General features: G+C 39.3%; 1 protein-coding gene across 5 annotated transcripts in view; it reads left to right on the forward strand.

Moving 5' to 3' along the window:
- Nucleotides 1–20,562, forward strand: part of EIF5B (eukaryotic translation initiation factor 5B) — a 68,897-nt gene that overhangs the window by 46,138 nt on the left and 2,197 nt on the right. For all 5 annotated transcript variants that reach the window (XM_032652153.1, XM_032652154.1, XM_032652156.1 and 2 more), the window contains 13 exons: nt 2,336–2,443; nt 2,864–2,974; nt 5,350–5,417; nt 5,981–6,122; nt 13,146–13,277; nt 13,691–13,873; nt 14,018–14,179; nt 14,689–14,820; nt 15,957–16,088; nt 16,196–16,272; nt 16,390–16,554; nt 18,259–18,397; nt 20,170–20,331. In XM_032652153.1, the coding sequence (XP_032508044.1) occupies nt 2,336–2,443; nt 2,864–2,974; nt 5,350–5,417; nt 5,981–6,122; nt 13,146–13,277; nt 13,691–13,873; nt 14,018–14,179; nt 14,689–14,820; nt 15,957–16,088; nt 16,196–16,272; nt 16,390–16,554; nt 18,259–18,397; nt 20,170–20,331 (1,713 nt within the window). The remainder of the gene's footprint in view (nt 1–2,335; nt 2,444–2,863; nt 2,975–5,349; nt 5,418–5,980; nt 6,123–13,145; nt 13,278–13,690; nt 13,874–14,017; nt 14,180–14,688; nt 14,821–15,956; nt 16,089–16,195; nt 16,273–16,389; nt 16,555–18,258; nt 18,398–20,169; nt 20,332–20,562) is intronic.

The following is a 20,562-nucleotide window of genomic DNA, read 5'->3' on the forward strand; positions in this document are numbered from 1 at the left end:
TCGTTTTTTAAGTTCTTGTTAGAGGACCAAGGACCTCTTTGGTCTCCTCTGACAACCTTGTAAGGGGCACAGCCTTCTGGACCACCGGAGATTAGTAGTATCTTATCAAAGCCTGGTTTGCCGGTCTTGTTCCAGAGGCCTCCCTGTTAAATGTCTGACTGATCTTCCTGGTTATCTCTTGTCTCACCAGTATCAAGGCCTTAGTCTAGTTGTGATTTTAGTTTTATCTCTTTGTTTGCCATTGGGGCCACTCCTGGTTTTGGCAGTGCCCTACAGTGTGAAATCCCCTGTCCCTCTCTCATATCACTTCTGCCCCATGGAGCTGTGGGAGTGAGAGGAGTGTGATGGAGCAACTCCAGTCTGAAACTCCACAGTTGCTCTTACTGATGGTCAGTAGATTTTCTTGAATTAAATGTTTCTCAATTTGTTATATGCTGTTGGCCAATTTCTAGAGTCTTTAAGTGGCTGTTTCAACAATTTTGTCTAGTTTTATCTTTTCTTTTTAGGGAGAGGACTTGCTGAGCCTCCTCATTCCATCATTTAAGAAGTCCTGCCTCACAACACCTTTTAACAGCTCCATATTGTCTTCCATTTTATAGAAGGATCCTAATTTAACTTTGTATCCGTCTGCTTGGGCTGCCACAACAAAATACTGCAAAAATACTGCAAACTGGGAGGCTTACATGACAGAAATTTATTTTCTGACAGTTTTTGAGGATAGAAGTTCAAGATTCAAGAGATAGCAGGGCTGTTTTCTGGTGAGGACTCTTTTCCTTACTTGCAGGTGACTACCTTATTACTGAGTCCTGACATGGCCTTTCCCCTGTAAGTGCTGAGAAAGATTTTTGATTTTCTTTTATAAGGACACCAGCTCTATTGGATTAGGGCCCCACCCTTAGGACCTCATTTAACCTTTCCATTACCTCCTAAAGGCCTTATCTCCAAATAAGTCACATTGGGGGTTTGGACTTCAGTGTATAAATTTGGAAAAGATACAGTTCAGTCCATAACACACTTCATGGTTCTGAAACCTTGCTATATACTATAATTTTCTGACATTCACCACAGACTTCCTAAGTAAGACTCTCCATTGTGGATAGGATACCTATATGATTCTATGCAACCAGATAGCTATCAGCCCTGGGGTTTTGGAAACCCTCATTAAGAAATCCTCCACTAAAGATTAAGTGGTTACTGATTCTTGCTATTATAAATACTCCAGTGAGCAAACTGTTGTACACCTGTACATCTCTGTATACTTGTCATTGCTTCAGAGCAAATACTTAGAGGTAGAATTTCTGAGTCATGGTCTATATATACTAAATTGCCCTCCAGAAAATTTCAGCATTTCATCAAGTATGGGAGAGAAAGGCAGTTTTCAACCATATCAAGTTCTAACTAAGGTCCCCTTTGCTTTTGAGTCATACATATTGTGAAGCTGTTGTGTACTACTCTTCGCTAGTAGATACTTGCGTCTCACTTTTGACGTTCCAAAATGTCTTTTCATTACAGTTTCTATAGAAGGAATCAGTGTCGTGGTAGAAATGAAAGAGTTCTTAGAAAAACGGTTCTTTAGATGGAAAATAGTGATAGTTTTGTAAATGACATTGCTTCAGACTTTTTGTGAAAAGTGTTATTTCAGTTGAATGCCAGCTTTACTGTACTTCAAAGGCTGTCATTTTAAAGAGGAACTGCTAGCTTGTGTTTTGTTTGGTTCTCAGAAAGCTGAAGTATTTAGAAGTAAATGATACAGTAAATACGTTGTAGTTCAAGGACAGGCTTTCTCGTGCTTAGTGGTTACTAGGAAGGTAGGAAATGTCATTTAGATGTGTCAGGCTGAAGCTTGCAGTAACCATGTCCTAATTGAAAAGACATAGCATTTGTACACTGGATACAGTTTTGAAATATATTGCTTTAAAACTTTTAACAATTCTTAAGTTCTAATGAAAGTGTTGGAATGCTAGTGTATACCTCTTTCTGTGTAAACCTCCACGTAAGTTAGAGGTTGTACTATATAGTAAGTGTGACAAAATGATCAATTCCTTTTTCTATTCATTATATTCCATTAAATTAACCATGTACAAAAGTGTTCAGAAAGTTTGAGCCAATACTTTACACCATTCTTATTCATAATTAGTAATGCTGCTCAGAAATCTATTATAAACAGGTGTCTTCTTGTCCAAAGTTTGTAAAGTTCACATTATAACATGTAGTTAAAGCAGCAAAACCTGTATGCAGGTTGTGGCATTCCCTTGCAAAGGCAAAATAATTTAAAGGAAGATGGTACTGAGGGTTTGAAATAGTATTTAATTTTGTGTTTTTTTTTTATTCCTAGAAACGGAGACTTGAACATAGTAAAAACGTAAATACAGAGAAACTAAGAGCTCCTGTTATTTGTGTACTTGGACATGTGGACACAGGGAAGACAAAAATTCTAGATAAAGTAAGAAAATGTGTGCATTGATATATAACTTTTTGAATAAGTGAATGATACCTTATAAAAAGCTAATAGAGGGCTTCCCTGGTGGCGCAGTGGTTGAGAGTCCGCCTGCCGATGCAGGGGACACGGGTTCGTGCCCCGGTCTGGGAGGATCCCACATGCCGCGGAGCGGCTGGGCCCGTGAGCCATGGCCGCTGAGCCTGCGCGTCCGGAGCCTGTCCTCCGCAACGGGAGAGGCCACAACAGTGAGAGGCCCGCGTAACGCATTAAAAAAAAAAAAAAAAAAAAAAAAAAAAAAAAAAAAAAAGCTAATAGAAACCATAGCACACATGGGCAGTTCTGTTTACAAGCTGCTGTTTTCTTATTGCTTTTGCTTCTTTTTGCATTTTGAAATTTGAATCTGAATCTGCCATCTTATCCCAGCTCCGTCACACGCATGTACAAGATGGTGAGGCAGGTGGTATTACGCAGCAAATTGGTGCCACCAATGTTCCTCTTGAAGCTATTAATGAGCAAACGAAGATGATTAAAAATGTAAGTACACTGTATTTCATGTGTTTTAATCTCTGACAAAAATTAAGGTATAAATTATTTCAAACACAGAGAAAAGAACAGAATAGTATAACAGACCCATATGCTCACCGTTCATAATTAACACACGCCATCTTTAAAGACATAAAACATTAAATGTTGTAGGGGACCTCCTTCCCTCCTGCTCCAAGAGGCAGTCACTATTATGAAGTGAAGTAATCTCTAAATGTTGATATTCCAATCCCATTATCTGATTACTTCTATAGAGTTCTCATCTACTATTTGGTCACTGAGTGATGGGATGTGGAGGAAAGGCAGAATAAATGCCTGATCCTTCACCTTTATTAACCAGCTCTTAAAATAAAGAGTGATTGGTTTGGTTTGCTATTATATTATTATAAACTCATGGATTTCAACATATTTACTGTGTTTTTTCTTACCTTATTGTTTTTTTTTATTTTTGGCTGTTGGGTCTTCATTGCTACTCACGGGCTTTCTCTAGTTGCGGTGAGCCGGGGGCTACTCTTTGTTGTGGTGCATGGGCTTCTCATTGCGGTGGCTTCTCTTGTTGCGGAGCACGGGCTCAGTAGTTGTGGCTCGCGGGCTCTAGAGCACAGGCTCAGTAGTTGTGGTGCACAGGCTTAGTTGCTCCTCGGCTTGTGGGATCTTCCTGGACCAGGGCTTGAACCTGTGCTCCCTGCATTGGCAGGTGGATTCTTAACCACTGCCCAACCAGGGAAGTCCCTATTTACCGTGTTTTAATCCATTTCAGTTATTATTGTGCTGAGATAGTTCCATCTTTGCCCAGTGATTGGCTTCTGAGTCTTTTTGATACAGGTTCTAGTAGTCTTATTTGTGTTTGGTTACATCGTGCTGTCTGATGTAACACATAGCACATTATTACATGCTGGTATCTCTCTTCATTCCTTATTTAGTCTCAGTTCTGTGTATAGAAAGGGTCTGTGAGCTTATCACTCAGTTTTTGTTTTGTGTGTTTGAAATTGTTTTATGCAGCTTGTTTTCTGGTAGATTGCTGAAGAAGGAGTAGTGGGAATAATATTACTTGAGTTTTTTAAATATTTAAGAGTTACTTTGTGGCCTTCATCCTGGAAAGTTAGTTGGCTACATGTAAAATCCTTGGTTCACATTTTCTTTCCTTAAGTATCTTGACTGTTACTCCAACTTCTTCTGACATAAAGCATTGCAAGTTTGATTACAAGCCGGTTTTCATCCTCGTATAAGTTATGTAGTCTTTTTGCATCTTGTTTTTGGTTTTTCTGGGTCAGTTTTCCAGTTACATGGTGTTCCATTTCAGTATGTAGTTTAAACTCTTTATTTTAGGACAGTTTTCTTGAATTACAGTTTTCTGAATTTGTAATTTAAATTTTATTTTGGTTGTTTCTATCTGTTACTTTTCTGTGCTAGTCACTGGGGAGTTTATAACAGCTTATTCCACCAGTTTCCAGACTCTAAATCTGGTGTTATTTTAGCACATAGTTAAAAAGCATGATTTTTATTAGGCCTGTATGAAAGTTCTCAGGATAACCTTTATATGGCAATTGTAATTATATTGTTTGTATTCCAGACAGCGAAGTGGAAATAATTATGGTGAATTTTGATCTAAGACCACCAGAATGCAAAATTGAAATGTTTTGCATTTGAATCATTTTGACCTAGATCACTGGATAAGATTTTGGAAAATCATTTGAAGATTGACAAAAGTATAGATAAGCAAAGAAAAAAGTTTTGTGTGTGTATGTGTGAGAGAGATTTGTTGGTCAGTGCTACTCTTTAGATTAAAGGAGGACGTCCATATCTGGCTTGTTGTAATGTTGTTTCCATTCATTTGTGTGCTTTTGTCCAGAAAATCAAGTGTTGAGGATAGTATTTGAATAAAGCAGGGTTTGAACTTATTCTTTAATATTTTAAGTTGATGTGGTGGTAAATTTTCTTTAAAACATGCTTTGAGATATTTTTCAGAGTTTAGAATTGCTTTAAAATTGGACCAGATACATTTTCCAGATATGGAGAACCTCTTCTTCTGTGTCAGCTTTTTATAAATAATCACTCTCGGATGACTGCTCTGTCATTTGTCACTTACTATGTCACTTACTAATAATCTGTTCAGATTTAGACTTCATCAGTTATATAACTTTAACAAGGGGAATATTTTCTCATTTCAGTTTTTTTTCTGAAAAATTCCTTTTGATATTAATGAAAATATTAACTGTTGTGCTTTGCTGGTTGAAACAGTTTTAAAACAGTTCATTTGGAAAAGGAAGTGATGTTGAAGTTTTCATGGCAGAATAATTGTTTTGTAAAGAAGCTTTCATTGTTTTGGCTTTGTTAAGCTCTCCACTTTCCCCCACCTTTTCTAGTTTAATAGAGAGAATGTACGGATTCCAGGAATGCTGATTATTGACACTCCGGGACATGAGTCTTTCAGGTAGGAATGATTTGTATCTTTTGTCATCAGGCAAACTGCTTGAAACCATTAAGTCTCAAAGTTCAGTGAGTGAGGAGTTCTAACTAGTCGCTAGTCTTGGGGTACTGTTTTGAGGTCTGTGCTCCCTGTAACTGCCAATCCTCATCTGTGCCTCACTGATTTAGTAGTACTTTATTTGGATACTTGTTTTTTGTAGAGAGAAGTCTTTTCCACTTTAAAAGAGCAAATCCTAATACATACCTGGTCTATCTCCTATGAAACCCATTACAGGTGGAATTTTGTCCTGTTACCTCTTGGCCATGTTCCTTAGCGCAAAAAACTTGGTCAGTAAAATTGGCAGAAATAATGGAGTAACTTCTGGAACTAAGTCATTCCAACTGATGTCAATTCACTGTCAGATAAGCATTTGGCAAGTTAAGGGCTAATGGCACTTGAATTTAATGCATGTACTTCATTTTGTTCTTTTTTGTTTAGGTTTTACAAAGAAATTAAAATTTTAAGTTTTTAAAATAAAAGTATTAATTGCAAGATTTCTATTTATACATCTTTTTCTTTTCCAACAGTAATCTGAGAAACAGAGGAAGCTCTCTTTGTGATATTGCCATTTTAGTTGTTGATATTATGCATGGTTTGGAGCCCCAGACAATTGAATCTATCAACCTTTTGAAATCTAAAAAATGTCCCTTCATTGTTGCACTCAATAAGGTAAGCTCTCCTTCTGAAAAATTAAGTTGTGAAAATATGCTTCTTATTTTTTTGTGGTTAAAAAAATGTAGTATAACTTTCATGTAAGAAAATGCACTTAACGCTAAATGTACAGTTCAGTGTATGTTGACAAAATTATATGCACATTTAACCACCATCATTCAGAATATAGACTTACCTCCATATTCCCAGAATGTTCCCTCATATTCTTTTACAGTCAGTGTGCCCCTTCTGCACCCCCAAACACACCAGCCTTCTTTGTGCTGCCATAGACTAGTTTTGCCTGTTTTATAATTTCATATTAATGGAATTATACAGTGTATGATCTTTTGAGTCTGGCATTTTTCACTACTCATGTTAATATAGATTTATCCGTGTTGTTGCATAGGTCATAGGTTGTTCCTTTTTATTATTCAGTAATATTTCATCATCTCGCTAATACATCTTAACACTTGATCCATTTACCTGTTGAAGGATTCTTGGATTGATTACAATTTTAGGTTATTAGTGAAGCAGCTATAAACGTTTTTACACAAGTCTTTGTGTAGACGTTTATTTTCCTTTACTTTTAGTAAATATTTAGGAATAGAATTGCTGGGTCATATGGTAGGTATATGTTCAACTTTATGAGAAAATGACACATTTTCCCAAAGAGATTGTACCATTTTACATTTTTTAACCCACAATTTGGAAGAGTTCCAGTTTCTGCACATTATTGCCAACACTTAACCCTACCTGTAGCCATTCTCATGAGTGTGTAGTGCCAAAGTATACTGGTTTCATTTGCATTCCCATGATGGCTAATGGCATCAAACATCTTTTCATGTACTTGTTCCATCTCTGTCTCTCTGAAGTCTCTATTCAAAATCCTTTGCTCATTTTTATTCGATTGTTGTCTTAATTCAGTTTTAAGAGTTCTTTATATTGTCAATAGAAGTCCTTTGTCAGTTATGTGTATTGCAGATATATTCTTATAGTCAAGGACTTAGTTTTTCATTTTCTTAATGAGGTTTTTGGAAGAGCAGCAGAAACTTCTAATTTTAGCAAAATCAGTTTATGAGAAATTATTTTTTTTTATAATTTGTTGCTTGTGTTCTATATAAGTAATCTTTTCCCACCCCAAGTTCATGAAAAATTTCTCCAGTGTTTCTAGATATTCAGCATTTAGATCTATGATGTTTTTAAGTTAGTTTTGTGCATGGTGTAAGGTAGGGTCAAGGTTAACTTTTTTCCAAATGTATATCTACTTCAAAAACCCCTTGTGAAAAGATTATTCTTTTCCCCATTGAGTTACTTTGCAGTCTTTGTTGAAAATTAATTGACCATGTAGGTACATGTTTGTTCTTAGTATTTCTCTTCTCTTCCATTGACCTATATGTCTGTCCTTGTGCCACTGCTACCCTGTCTTGATTATTGCAGGTTCATAATAACGTCGTGAAAACAGGTGGGGTGGTTAAGTTCTTCAACTTTTTATTTTTCAAAATTGTTTTGCTTATTTCAGGGTCCTTGAATTTCCATATAAAGTTTAGAATCAGCTTGTTAGTTTCTTCCTTCCGGGATTTTTATTGGGGTTGTATTTGTAGATAAATTCTGGGAGAATGGACATTTTAACAAAATTGAGCCTTCCAATCAGTGAACATGATGTCTGTCTCTACATTTACTTTACTTTACTTTGTCTTGACAATATGCTACAGTTTTATTATCTTGTGACCTTTTAAATTCACTGATTAGGCCTAGTAGCTTTTGTAGCTCGGATGGGAGTTTCTGTATACGTGATTATGTTATCTGCAAATAAAAACTGTTACACTTTTTCCCTTATCTGTATCCTTTATCAATTTATAAATGTTTTTCTTCCTTACTGCACTAACTAGACCTTCTAGAACAATGTCAAATAAAAGTGGTGACAGACATCCTTGTTTCTTCTCCATACTTACCATTAAGTATGATGTCAGATGTAAATGCACTTTATTAAGCTGAGGAATTTCCCTTCTATTCCTAGGTTGCTTAGTATTGTTTTTTCTTTTAAGTCTGGAATGGTTGTTGATTTTTGTCAGATGCTCATTTTGCATCTCTTGATATGCTTATGTGGTTTTTCTCCTTTATTCGGTAACAGCGTGAATTGCTGTTGCTGTGGGGGTGAGGGGCTTTACTTTTTGTTATCAGGACTTTATTGTTTTTAGAGCACTTTAAGGTTCACAGCAAAACTGAGGGGAAGGTACAGAGATTTCCGGTATACCCCTGTCTTCACACACGCACACCCCTCTCTGTTCCCAGTGTCCTCCACCAAAGAGGTGCATTTGTTACAACTGATGAACCTCCTTTGGACACATCATTATCACCCAGAGTTCATCGTTTTCATTGGGGTTCACTCTTGGTGTTGTATACTCTGTGGGTTTGGACAAATCTAGAGGAGACTGACCACTAAGCCTTCTTCCCAGCCACAGCTTCACTAGAAGACCTTTGTAAACTGAACCCTTTCTAAGTTTGTCACTTTTTTTAAAGGAGAGATGACAATTCTCATTAAGCTCTGATCTGTACCAGTTGCAGAGATAGGGTTGTTTTCTCTCATTTCTAAGTCATGAATCCTGTTAAATAGCAATAACAAGAATTTACTGAGTGCCTAGTAGGTATTGGGCACTTGGCATGTATTACTTCCAACTATTGTATTAACTTTGGAGAGAGAAGATTTCATGGGTTGCTCTAATTCAGTTTGAGCTTATAAGTTTCCGAGTCTTTTATTATACAATGTACACACCTAGTAGACCATTTCCTTCCACTTCATTTTGTTAATTTTGTTTTCTTCTAGGAGTTCAACTGTTTGTTTCTCTAATTTATGAAGGTCATTTTTGAATCTTTATTTATTTTCTAAAGTTATAGTTACTTTGTTCAAACGCAGACACATCCTCCCTTAGGAGTTTTCTACAGGCCTATGCTTTTGACCTCTGACTTGAGTGTGGATTTGCCAGTGGTGGGCAAATCTGGATTAAGCAGGCACGGTGACCCTAAGATTGCAGTCTTCGTTGTATCTTGGAAATCTCCATTTGCTCTTCATTCCTAGAACGTTTCTAGTGAAGATGACAGTCTAACAGGATCTCAGTCTTCTCTTCCTCTGCAGGCACTACCTTAGTCACTCGCTCTTTCTAGTTTCGTTATTGTCTCCAGAGAAACTACATCCTAGGAGCTCTGAGTTAGCAGAGTGGGACGGTGGTTAAGAGCTTGGCTTCCAGGGTTTGAATCTTGGGTTCATATCCTGGCTTTGGCACTTCAAACTGTATAAAGAGGGTCCTTAATTAGCCTCTTTTTGCCTGCAAAACAGAGCATTACTGGATTTTTGTAAGAATTAGAGGCGATAAAACATGTCAAGTGTTAAGACTAGTATCTGATCAAAGTAAGGGTTCAAAACAGGTTAATTATTATTACCAGGTGGAAAAGCTGTGACGTAAATATTTTTATGCTTTCTGTAAATTTGCTATATCCTTATTTTTTAAATTGAGGTAAAATTTATATACAGTGAAATGCACAGAACTTAAGTGTGAAATTGAGTTTTGATAAATGTATATACATCCTTGTTGCACAGCCCAAATTAAGACATCAGACTTTGCATCACCCGAGAAGTACCGATATGCCCCATTCCAGTCAATCCCCAGCCCCTCATAGCAACCACTGTTCCAAATTTTGTGCCCATGGGTTAGTTTTGCCTGTTTCTTGAACTTCATGTAAATCAAATTTGACAGAATATGTTCTTTTGTGTCTGGCTTTTTACATTTAACATTATGCTTCTGTGATTTCATCCATGTTGTTGAGGGTGTGAGAAGTTTGTTGCTATTTAAAAAACATGTCATTTTTTAGAGCAGTTTTAAATTCACAGAGAAATTAAGGGGAAAGTACAGAGATTTCTGATATACCCCCCACCCCCCCACACTCATAGCTTTTCCCATTATCAGTATACCCCACCCAAGTGGTACATTTGCTACAGTTGATGAACCTATACTGACACACTCAAAGCCCGTAGTTTACCTTAGAATTTACTGTTGGTGTGGTGCATCCTGTGGGTTTGGACAAATGTATCATAATATGTATCCACCATTATAGAATTATACAGCCTTTTCACTGCCCTAAAAATCCTCTGTGCTCTGCCTATTCATCCCCCCACCTTCCACCCACTGGCAACCACTGATTTTTCTACTGTCTCCATAGTTTTGCCCTTTCCAGAGTAGTCATATAGTTGGAATCCTACAGTATGTATGTAGCCTTTTCAGATTATCTTCTTTCACTTAGTAATATGGATTAAAGTTTCTTCCGTGTCTTTTTGTGGCTTGATAGTTCATTTCTTTTAGCACTGAATGATAATCCCACTGTCTAGATGAACCTGTTTATTTATCCATTCACCCACTGAAGGACATCTTAGTTGTTTCCAAGTCTTGACAATTATGAATAAAGCTGCTGTAGACTTTTGTGTGCAGGTTTTTGTGTGCACGTAAGTTTTCAACTCCTGGGTAAATAACAAGGAGCACGATGGCTGGGCTGTATGGTAAGAATGTTTAGTTTTGTAAGAAACTGCCAAACTGTCTTCCAAAGTGGCTGCACCATGTTGCATTTCCACCGGTCGTGAATGAGGGTTCCCGTCACTCCACATCCTCACCAGCATTTGCTATTGTAAGTGCTTTGGATTTTGGCCATTCTGATAGGTGTGTAGTGGTATCTTGTTTTAATTCGTATCTTCCTGGTGACAAAAGGTGCGAAACATCTTTTCATGTATGTATTTGCCATCTTTATATCTTTTTTGGTGAGGTGTTTTTTGTTAAGTATTTTGGCCCATTTTCAAATTGGATTCTTAGTTTACTTACTGTTGAATTTTGAGAGTTATTTGTTTATTTTACATACTATTCCTTTATCCAGATGTGTGTTTTTGCCAATATTTTCTTCTAGTCTGTGCTTTGTAATGTCACTCTCTTGAGGCTCTTTCACGGAACAAAAGTTTTTAATTTTAATTAAGTCCAGCTCATCAGTTCTTTCATGGATCATGCCTTTGGTGTTGTATCTACGTAGTCATCACTGTGGCCAAGGTCATCTGGATTTTCTCCTGTTATCTTCTAAGAGTTTTAGAGTTTGGTGTTTTACACTTAGGTGATCGATTCTGAGTTAATTTTTTTGTGAAGGGTGTAAGGTCTGTGTCTGTATTCAGTGTTTTGCCTGTGGACATCCAGTTGTTCCAGTACCATTTGTTCTTTACTATTGATTTTTTAAATGTTAAACCAACCTTGCATTACTGGAACAAATCCCACTTGGTCATGATATATTTTTCATATATTGCTGGATTTGATTTGCTAATTTTGGGGGGGAGATTTTCATGAGTGATTTTGGTATGTAGATTTCTTTTAATATCTTTTCTCTGGTTTTGCTATTAGAGTAATGGCCTCCTAAGATGAGTTGAGAAGTATTTCCTCCTCTGTTTTCTGAAAGGGTTTGTGTAGAAATGATATTATTCTTTAAGTGTTTGATAGGATTCACTAGTAAAGCACCATCAGCATGGAATTTAAGTTAAGTGTAGGTTATTTACGTTTTTTACTTTTGTCAGTATAGAAATTTGTGTCTTTCAAAGAACCAGCTTTTGGTTTTATTGATATTCTCTATTGTTTGTTTTGTATTTCATTGATTTCAGGGTTAATTTCTATCATTTCTTTCTACTTACATTTGTCTTCATTGTTCTTTTACCAGTTTCTTAAGATGGAAGCTTAGATGATTGATTTCAGATATTTTTTTCTTTTCTAATATAAGCATTTAAAGGTATGCTTAAAAGCACTGCTTAGACATACTATGTTTTTATTTATCATTTAGGTTGAAATATTTTCTGAATGGTTTTACTTGATATAGAATTCTAGGTTTAAAAAATATTTTTTTCCTTCATCATCTTCATTTTCTGGCTTTTATCTCTACTCATTCTTTGTTCCCCAGTATGTAATGTAGAATTTTTTGATTGCTTTTAAAAAGACTTTTTCTTTAAGAGTTTTGTCAGTGAGATTATTTAATAGTTTTCTTTATATTTATCCCACTTGAGTTTGACTTTCTTAGAAAGTTCTTGGTCATTACTTGTGCAGTTATTTTTCTGCTCTCTTTTCTTACTCTTTCCTTGTTTAAGTGTTTGATAGAATTCTAGGACTTTACTTCTCTTAATATTGTCTCATAGTGACTGAAGTTTTTTCTTTTCTCCATCCTTTTTTCTCTACCTGCTTTGGTTGGGATAGTTTTTATTTGCTTTATCTTCAAGGTTGCTGATCTTTGGCAATATGTAATTTGCTTCAGCTCATCCAGTGATTTATTTTTTCTTCATTTCATATATATATATATATATTTTTTTTTTTAGCTCTACAAGTTACATGTTTTTCCCTTAAAGTCATTGAATATATTTATAATAACTATTTTAAGGCCCTTGTATGCTAATTATATACCATCATTGTCATTTCTGGGTCTGTTTCTACTTACTGATTTTCCTTTTTGATAGCATTCAGATTGGTCTACTTTTTTATATTATCACCCTAGAATGAGCCAATATATTATGCCTTTTTGTTTGTTTTTACTCTTAAATAATCTTCTTTATACCCATTTATCATCTTTTGAAAAGTGAAGGAAAATAGATTATTTTCTATATTTTTCATGTCATTTTCCTGGTGATTGTACTTGGCTGTAATTAATCCTTTTTCCTGCATACTACTTAACATAACCATTTTGGAATTCCAACATATGTTAATGTTCCTAGGATAATTCTAGTTTTTCATCTTTTGCAAGAAATGGCAGCCTCTCATGAACTGGTTGGAGGCTGGTAGGCAGTGTGGCACTTCAAATTTAAGAGGGGATGCAGTTGAGCAGACTGTGAAGGGCTTTTGGTACAATGAAAGTAATACACTCTTCCAGATATGTGTGATATACATTTGGAATTTTCTGGAGCTTTTAAATTAACCTTAATTAACTTCCTGAGTGTTGTGAATGCTTTAGAGATGTTTCTTATGAAAAATACTTTTCCAGATTGATAGGTTGTATGATTGGAAAAAGAGCCCCGACTCTGATGTGGCTGCTACTTTAAAGAAGCAGAAAAAGAATACAAAAGATGAATTTGAGGAGCGGGCAAAGGCTATTATTGTGGAATTTGCACAGCAGGTAAGAAAGCTTTCCCTTCTTTACGAAGATTCTATATCATAGAATATTTTTTCTTCTTTTACATTGTCTTTATAATTAAGTCACTAATTTCATTAATACTGGTTCTGTTCCCCTATTAATGGCAATTAGCATTTTCATTCTTTTCCCTTCTCCCTTTTCCTTTTAAAATCTTTATTTCAAGACCTCTCTTTGTAGTCTGAATGTTTAACTTTTAAAAACCAAATTGACTTGGAAAGAAACTACTTTTCTGCAATATGGTTAATACCTCCAGAATATACATGATCTAAGTGTTTTTGAGGATTTTTCAGAATGAAGAGCCATTATTCATCCAGCTTCTAGTTAGTCATTTCTGTTCTGGAGACCTCCTTCCACCACTCGGCCTGTGGGAATGACTTTGCTTTTTATGTCTCTAGGGGTTGAACGCAGCTTTGTTTTATGAGAATAAAGATCCCCGCACTTTTGTGTCCTTGGTACCTACCTCTGCACATACTGGTGATGGCATGGGAAGTCTGATCTACCTTCTTGTCGAGTTAACTCAGACCATGTTGAATAAGAGACTTGCACACTGTGAAGAGCTGAGAGCACAGGTGATGGAGGTACTGTCAGCTTTTCAGTTTATTCCTCCCCCCACCAACCCCCAAACAGGGTTCTTGGGTGGGGATGTCTACTAATTTAGATTTAATCTCAACATGGTGCATTGTAGCCTATATTTCACTCCCTTTGCAATAAATGTCTCTTAGGTTAAGGCTCTCCCAGGAATGGGCACCACTATAGATGTAATATTGATCAACGGGCGTTTGAAGGAAGGAGATACAATTATTGTTCCCGGAGTAGAAGGGCCCATTGTCACTCAGATTCGAGGCCTCCTATTACCTCCTCCTATGAAGGAGTTAAGAGTAAAGGTAAGTCAGGGTGGTAAGCGTTGGCATGTGTGGACTTGCAGTGTTTAAAAATTCTACTGAGGTGGTTTCCTCACTTCAAGAGCCACCTGGCTTAATACACAACACACACCCTTCACTGGTTTAATTTTAGGTGTCTTCATGCAGGAGGGACCATCCATCAGAGTAGAGATGTGTGAAAGTCCTTGTTTACCAACTAAGTTTCTCATAAAAATCAAAAGTACATTGTTTTCGTTCTACACTGGTAGCTAGTTACTAGTGTATGTTACTGGCTAGTATGCACCTTCTGTTCTGTGACTTGTCTTTTTACTCATTCTGTAGTAGCTTGAGAAACAGAATTATTTAACTTTAATGTTGAATTTATCAGTCTTCCATTTGCACTTATTGCTTTTTGTATCTAGTTTAAAGAAATCTTTCTCTGTTCCAAGGTCATGACAGTATCGTCTTACATCGTCTTCTACCACTAACCACTTTTCAAATAAACGTGATAACAAATGTTTTGATCTCTGTAGAACCAATATGAAAAGCATAAAGAAGTAGAAGCAGCTCAGGGGGTAAAGATTCTTGGAAAAGACCTGGAAAAAACATTGGCTGGTTTACCCCTCCTCGTGGCTTATAAAGAAGATGAAATCCCAGTTCTTAAAGTAAGTTATTTTATTTTTTCCTCCAAAGCTGTTTTGAGTTGTACCTTGTGTCAGTAGAGCACACACTAAGAATGATGAATAAGATGGGCATCTTTGTCTTTGTGAAGACTTATCTGGTGGTCTCTTAACAAACAGTTGATGCTTTTAAATTACTTCAGTTTGTATAATCATGAATTAGCATCTTAAGAAACTGGAAAAAGAACAATGAAGACAAATGTAAGTAGAAAGAAATGATAGAAATTAACCCTGAAATCAATGAATAAATGATTATATATATTCAAGTTAGAACATTTTATTTAAATAAAAAATGAACCAGAAGCTAGAAGTTTATTCCTTTTTTTTTTTTAAGATACTCAGCTATATAGATGGAACTAAAAAAATCTCTTACTAGGTTTTAGGAGTCATTTTAAAGCCTGTTTGCCTATTTTCAGGAACCGATGGCACACATGAGCCCAGCAGAGTTTCACAAAAGCAAACATTGAGACATATTTATTCTCTTGCCAAAGAGAAGATAGCACTGTTCCCAGCACGCGGCTCTTGTCCTATGCTGGGACCATTATTCTTTAGGCAGCACCCAGTCACTGTCGCCAGGGAATCGGCCCCCTTAGGGCCTATGAGAACAGGGCGGGCATCCCTGTGGCCAGTCTTGAGTATGGGTGGACTTGTGCATCTTTAATGGCATCGACATGGTTGTTTTACTTACTTCTGGTCAAAAATCTCTTCACCTTCAAAGGAGTGATGATGGAGTAAAGGGCTGCTGAGATTAGGGTATTTCATCATTAAATACCTTTGGGCTACTGTAACATATTACATTCATGTAGTACTATTTAAATTTAGAAGATTCTTATTTATCACGTCATTTCATTCACCCATCTACCCTGCCAAGTGGTACAGAGGTTAAACATATTTCGACATTAGTAAACCTAACATAGACAGAGGTGAAGTGGGATACAGCTCAGTTATGGCCGCCAAATCTCTCTTTCCTTTCCCGTACAGGTTCTGCCATGCCTTGCCCGTCCTAAGCCTTGGTTTCTTATTTTCAGATGAACACCTAATCAAAAACAGGAACAGTTTAATTCTAGGCTGCTGAGATAGAGGTGTATTTATAACCTTGTCAAATGTAATCTTTTTTCAAGGATGAACTGATCCATGAGTTAAAGCAGACACTAAATGCCATCAAATTAGAAGAGAAAGGAGTCTATGTCCAGGCATCTACACTGGGATCTTTGGAAGCTCTACTTGAATTTCTGAAAACATCAGAAGTGCCCGTAAGTAATGGTACCTGACTCCACGAGAGTCAGTGGTCGGCATAGTTTATGGCGCTGTTCCTGTTACCCAACCCAGGCAGTTAAACTAGGAAACTCCCTTTTTACAGTATGCAGGAATTAACATTGGTCCAGTCCATAAAAAAGATGTTATGAAGGCTTCGGTGATGTTGGAACATGATCCTCAGTAAGTAATTTCTCTTCTGCTGTAAAGGCTTTTATGTTGCCTATTTTATTTTAGTAGAACTGTTATGACATGGTCTGGGTTTCATTGAATGATCTTTGATGTGTTTTAACCTTTTAGGTATGCAGTAATTTTGGCCTTTGATGTGAGAATTGAACGGGATGCGCAAGAAATGGCTGACGGTTTAGGAGTTAGAATTTTTAGTGCAGAAATTATTTATCATTTATTCGATGCCTTTACGAAATATAGACAAGACTACAAGAAACAGAAACAAGAAGAATTTAAGTAAGTTGGTGATTTTTACCTACTTTGGATCTTTGGTAATAAAGTTGATTATTTGAGGATTTCCAAATACCAGCCAGGTGTGTAGACAACAGAAGCATGGCACTCGCTCGTCTCCCGGAAGCTGCATCCTCAGGTGGTGTGTTGTACGCCACAGATTTGGCCCACCTGAGACACTAGCAGTGTGTGAACTTGGCCCACCAGAGACACTCTAGCAGTGTGTGGACCAATCCTCTCTGTAACATTGCTGCTTAGTTTTAAATTTTCTTTAACTTGGCAGACCTAGGTTGCGTTAATGGGTGAGTAGTTGCTACATCTGGGGACTTTATCTTGCTGGAGTTCCTCATCTGGGGTTGCATGGAATGGAGGTAACACCGTGAGAGTGTGGAAAATTAGAAAACGAAAGGAGGTGAGGCATTCCTTGGCAGGTGTCATTCCTCGAGCAAACCTGACAGAGCCTGTGGTGCAGGGGAGCCCTTGTCAATGGACCTGACCAGGTCCCTGCCTCTCGGAGCTTAGGGGAAGACAAGTGAAGAACACATGAGAAGTTGGGATAAGCGCAGGATGAAGCAGGGCAGGGCCTAGATAAGGCGAGGAGAGCTGTGGTTAATAGTGTGGTGGGGAGGCAGCTCAGCTGGGGAGAGTGAAGCGAGCCGCCCAGACACCCAGGAGGTGTCAGGTGGAAGGACACCACCAGCCAGCAGGGCCGTGTTCAGAGGTGGAGGCAGCCACAGTGACCCTCGGGGAGGGTGGCAGGAGCTGCGGTAGAGAAGTTGGCAGCACCCATATCCTGTAGGACCCCGTAGGCCACAGGCGGGGTTTAGGGGGCTGCTGGTTAGAGCCTGTCAGGAGGCCCCCGTAGTCCAGGCAGGACGTGGTGGAGGCTCAGACCAGCGTGACCAGAGGGAGGGATGGCTCAGTCTGAGGTACATTTTAAAAGTAGACTGGTAAATACTGGGATTTAGATTGAGGTGTGCTCACTTTAGATCATGAAACCTGAAGGGGAAAGACTGAAGTTTGATTAAGAAAATGCTACAGGGCTTCCCTGGTGGCGCAGTGGTTGAGAGTCCGCCTGTCGATGCAGGGGACACGGGTTCGTGCCCCGGTCCGGGAAGATCCCACATGCCGCGGAGCGGCTGGGCCCGTGAGCCATGGCCACTGAGCCTGCGCGTCCGGGGCCTGTGCTCCGCAACGGGAGAGGCCACAGCAGTGAGAGGCCCGCCTACCAAAAAAAAAAAAAAAAAAAAAAAAAAAGAAGCAGAAAATGCTACAAACCATTAAAGCATTCTAAGCATATGCTTCATAAGCACAGAAATAGTATCCTTTTGGATCAACTGATGTGGGAACATGGTAGAGAAAAGGAGGATGTGGTTTGATACCTGTGTGGTCCTCAGAATAGGCCTCACACGGGCCCCAGGACACACCTGATGGTGGATTCCACCGAGGCACTCAAGCTCCATCTTCAGGGGCGGGGCTCAGCCTTTGGTCTGGGCCCAACGTGCTCCTGTGATGCAGCTGCTCTGAGGGGAAGGAGGAGGATGAAGAGAGGATGTAGCACCCTAGGGACCCCTGAGCGCTGATGTGTGGCCTTCCTGCTGCCCTCAGCTGAGGGGAGAAGAGGCCTCATATTCACCTGCATTTGCTTTTTTATGCTTCGAAGTGATTTTGTAAGCTTAAAAATTCTTGGGTTTTCTTTTTTCCTTTTAGACACATAGCAGTATTTCCCTGCAAGATAAAAATTCTGCCTCAGTTTATTTTCAATTCTCGAGATCCGATAGTGATGGGCGTGACTGTGGAAGCAGGCCAGGTGAAGCAGGGGACACCTATGTGCGTGCCTAGCAAAAATGTAAGTTCTGGTTGTACTTTTTAGAAAGTGTGTCATCTCTTAAAGCAGTTCTGGGAAGTCAAGAGTGATAAAAAACAAATCAAGCAGCGCTTGTCACCTCCTGTAACTTATACAAACTCAGTATCAGTGTTCCTTAATCAGTGTTGATTCTCAAGCACCTGGTGTCAGTGCTTCAGGTAATGAAAGTTGCAGAATTATTGCTCTTCAAAAGTTTTTGGTGTTTTGAGTCTGGGGAAAGCTTAAAAAATAGTATAATGGACACTCATGTCTTTCCTCTAGATTAGCATCATAGCTAAGAAAAAATAACATTAATTCAATAAAATCTGTAGTTCACAGTCCACATTCACTTTTTACCAATCGTCCCAAATGTCTTTAGTAATGCTGCTTGCTGACCTGGCCCAGGGTTCCTTCGAGGTGCACTGCATTTGGTTATTAGTGTTTTAGTCTCAATGATGAACGGTCTGCCATTCTTTTTAAAGAAGAGTCCAGAACAGCAGTTCCACAGATGATTTCTCAGCTTGGATTTGTCTGGATGTTCCCTTGTGACTAGATGCAAGTTAGAATGATTGGGAAGGATACTGTGCACACAGGTGCTCCTGCGTGCCTCTGAATTGTCACACGGGTTGTCACTGTCGCAGTGCAAACTTGGGTGATCAGAGAAGGTGCTGTCAGCTCAGCATCGCCATCAGAGATAGGTCTTCGTGCGCTGTACTGACTCAGTCACCTGGAGCACTGAGAGTCCCTGTGAGCTTCCCAGCGGCTTTAACCACCATTGACAGTCCTCGCCTGAGTAGTTATGACATGGATGGTGGCAGTATTGTGATCCCCCTTCCCACACGTTTCTGTAAAGAACCTTCCCCCCCCCACCCCGGCCTCTTCATTAGGTATCTGAAACACACCGGGTTTTTTTTTGAGACCCCAGTTATCCAGCGTTTGGTCACTGGGAGCCCCGTTCAAGCTGCCTTGTGTCCTTGCACATAGCACTTGGGGCCCTTTCTTCCTTTGTGGTGCATTGTGCTCCAGGCTCATCTAGGACTTTCCCTGCCCCAGACTTGGTTCCTTTAGTGGGAGACGGCACCTGACGTCCTCCGAGTGCTGTGACTCACTGCTTCTAGGAGTCATGCTTCTCTGCCAGTGGCTAAGCGAGGACACTTACTGACAGCAGTGATCTCCTGTGTGGCTTCGGCCAAACCAGGTTACCTGTTTTACTCTCGCTGCCCTGTATCTCTTAGCAAAACAGGCAGCAGAGCGGGATGTTGTTGTTGCCTTCCCTAGACTGTGACTGAGGGCAGGTCGCTCCCAAGTCGCATCCTCAGAATGAGCAGCAGAGTCCTCAGCGTGGCCGCCGGGGCCCACACGACGGGTCCTGCCCCTCTGCCTGCATCCCCACCACCCCAAGCATTTCTGACTCAGGACTTCCGTGCCTGCTGTGGCCTCTCTTACTCTGGGAGCTGTCACGTGGAAGGGCAGGGTGGAAACACGTCAGATGGACAGAGCACTTTCCACGTGTCCCAAAGCACACGAGCGACCTCCTTTTGTCCTCACAGCCATCTTGTGAAGGCAGACGGGGTGGGGTGGTGTCACCCCCAGTTCTCCAGTGAGAAAAATCACACTGCGGAGAGACCCAGAGACCAAGGTGATAGAGGGGCACAGGGCCCAGGCTTTGCAGCTGGCTCATTCGCTCCAGTTACATGAATGAATTGTCCAGTTTGGGCGCCTGTGACTGCCACGATTCCTCTGCCCACATCGTAGTTTCTGTTATTACTTTACAGTTTGTTGACATTGGAATAGTAACAAGTATTGAAGTAAACCATAAACAAGTGGATGTTGCAAAAAAAGGACAGGAAGTCTGTGTCAAAATAGAACCCATCCCTGGTGAATCTCCCAAAATGTACGGAAGACATTTTGAAGCTACAGATATTATCGTCAGTAAGGTAAGTATCTCACTCAGCAAAAGTGGCCCCTTTTAAGGAAGGGGGCCGTCGGCTCTTCTGATGGCCTTTACTCAGGAGCTGAGGGCTTGGCCTGTAGCCTGGCCTCCTGACAGAGTGCCCGCTAGGACTCTAGGTCGGATCCCCAGCAAACAGATGTGCTGCTGGCATCCTGCTCCCAGAAAATGCAGGCAGGCAGGCTGGCTCCGCGTTGGCGGTTTCTGCCTGAGCCGT

Source organism: Phocoena sinus, chromosome 13 (genome assembly GCF_008692025.1).
Source record: "Phocoena sinus isolate mPhoSin1 chromosome 13, mPhoSin1.pri, whole genome shotgun sequence".
NCBI lineage: Eukaryota > Metazoa > Chordata > Mammalia > Artiodactyla > Phocoenidae > Phocoena > Phocoena sinus.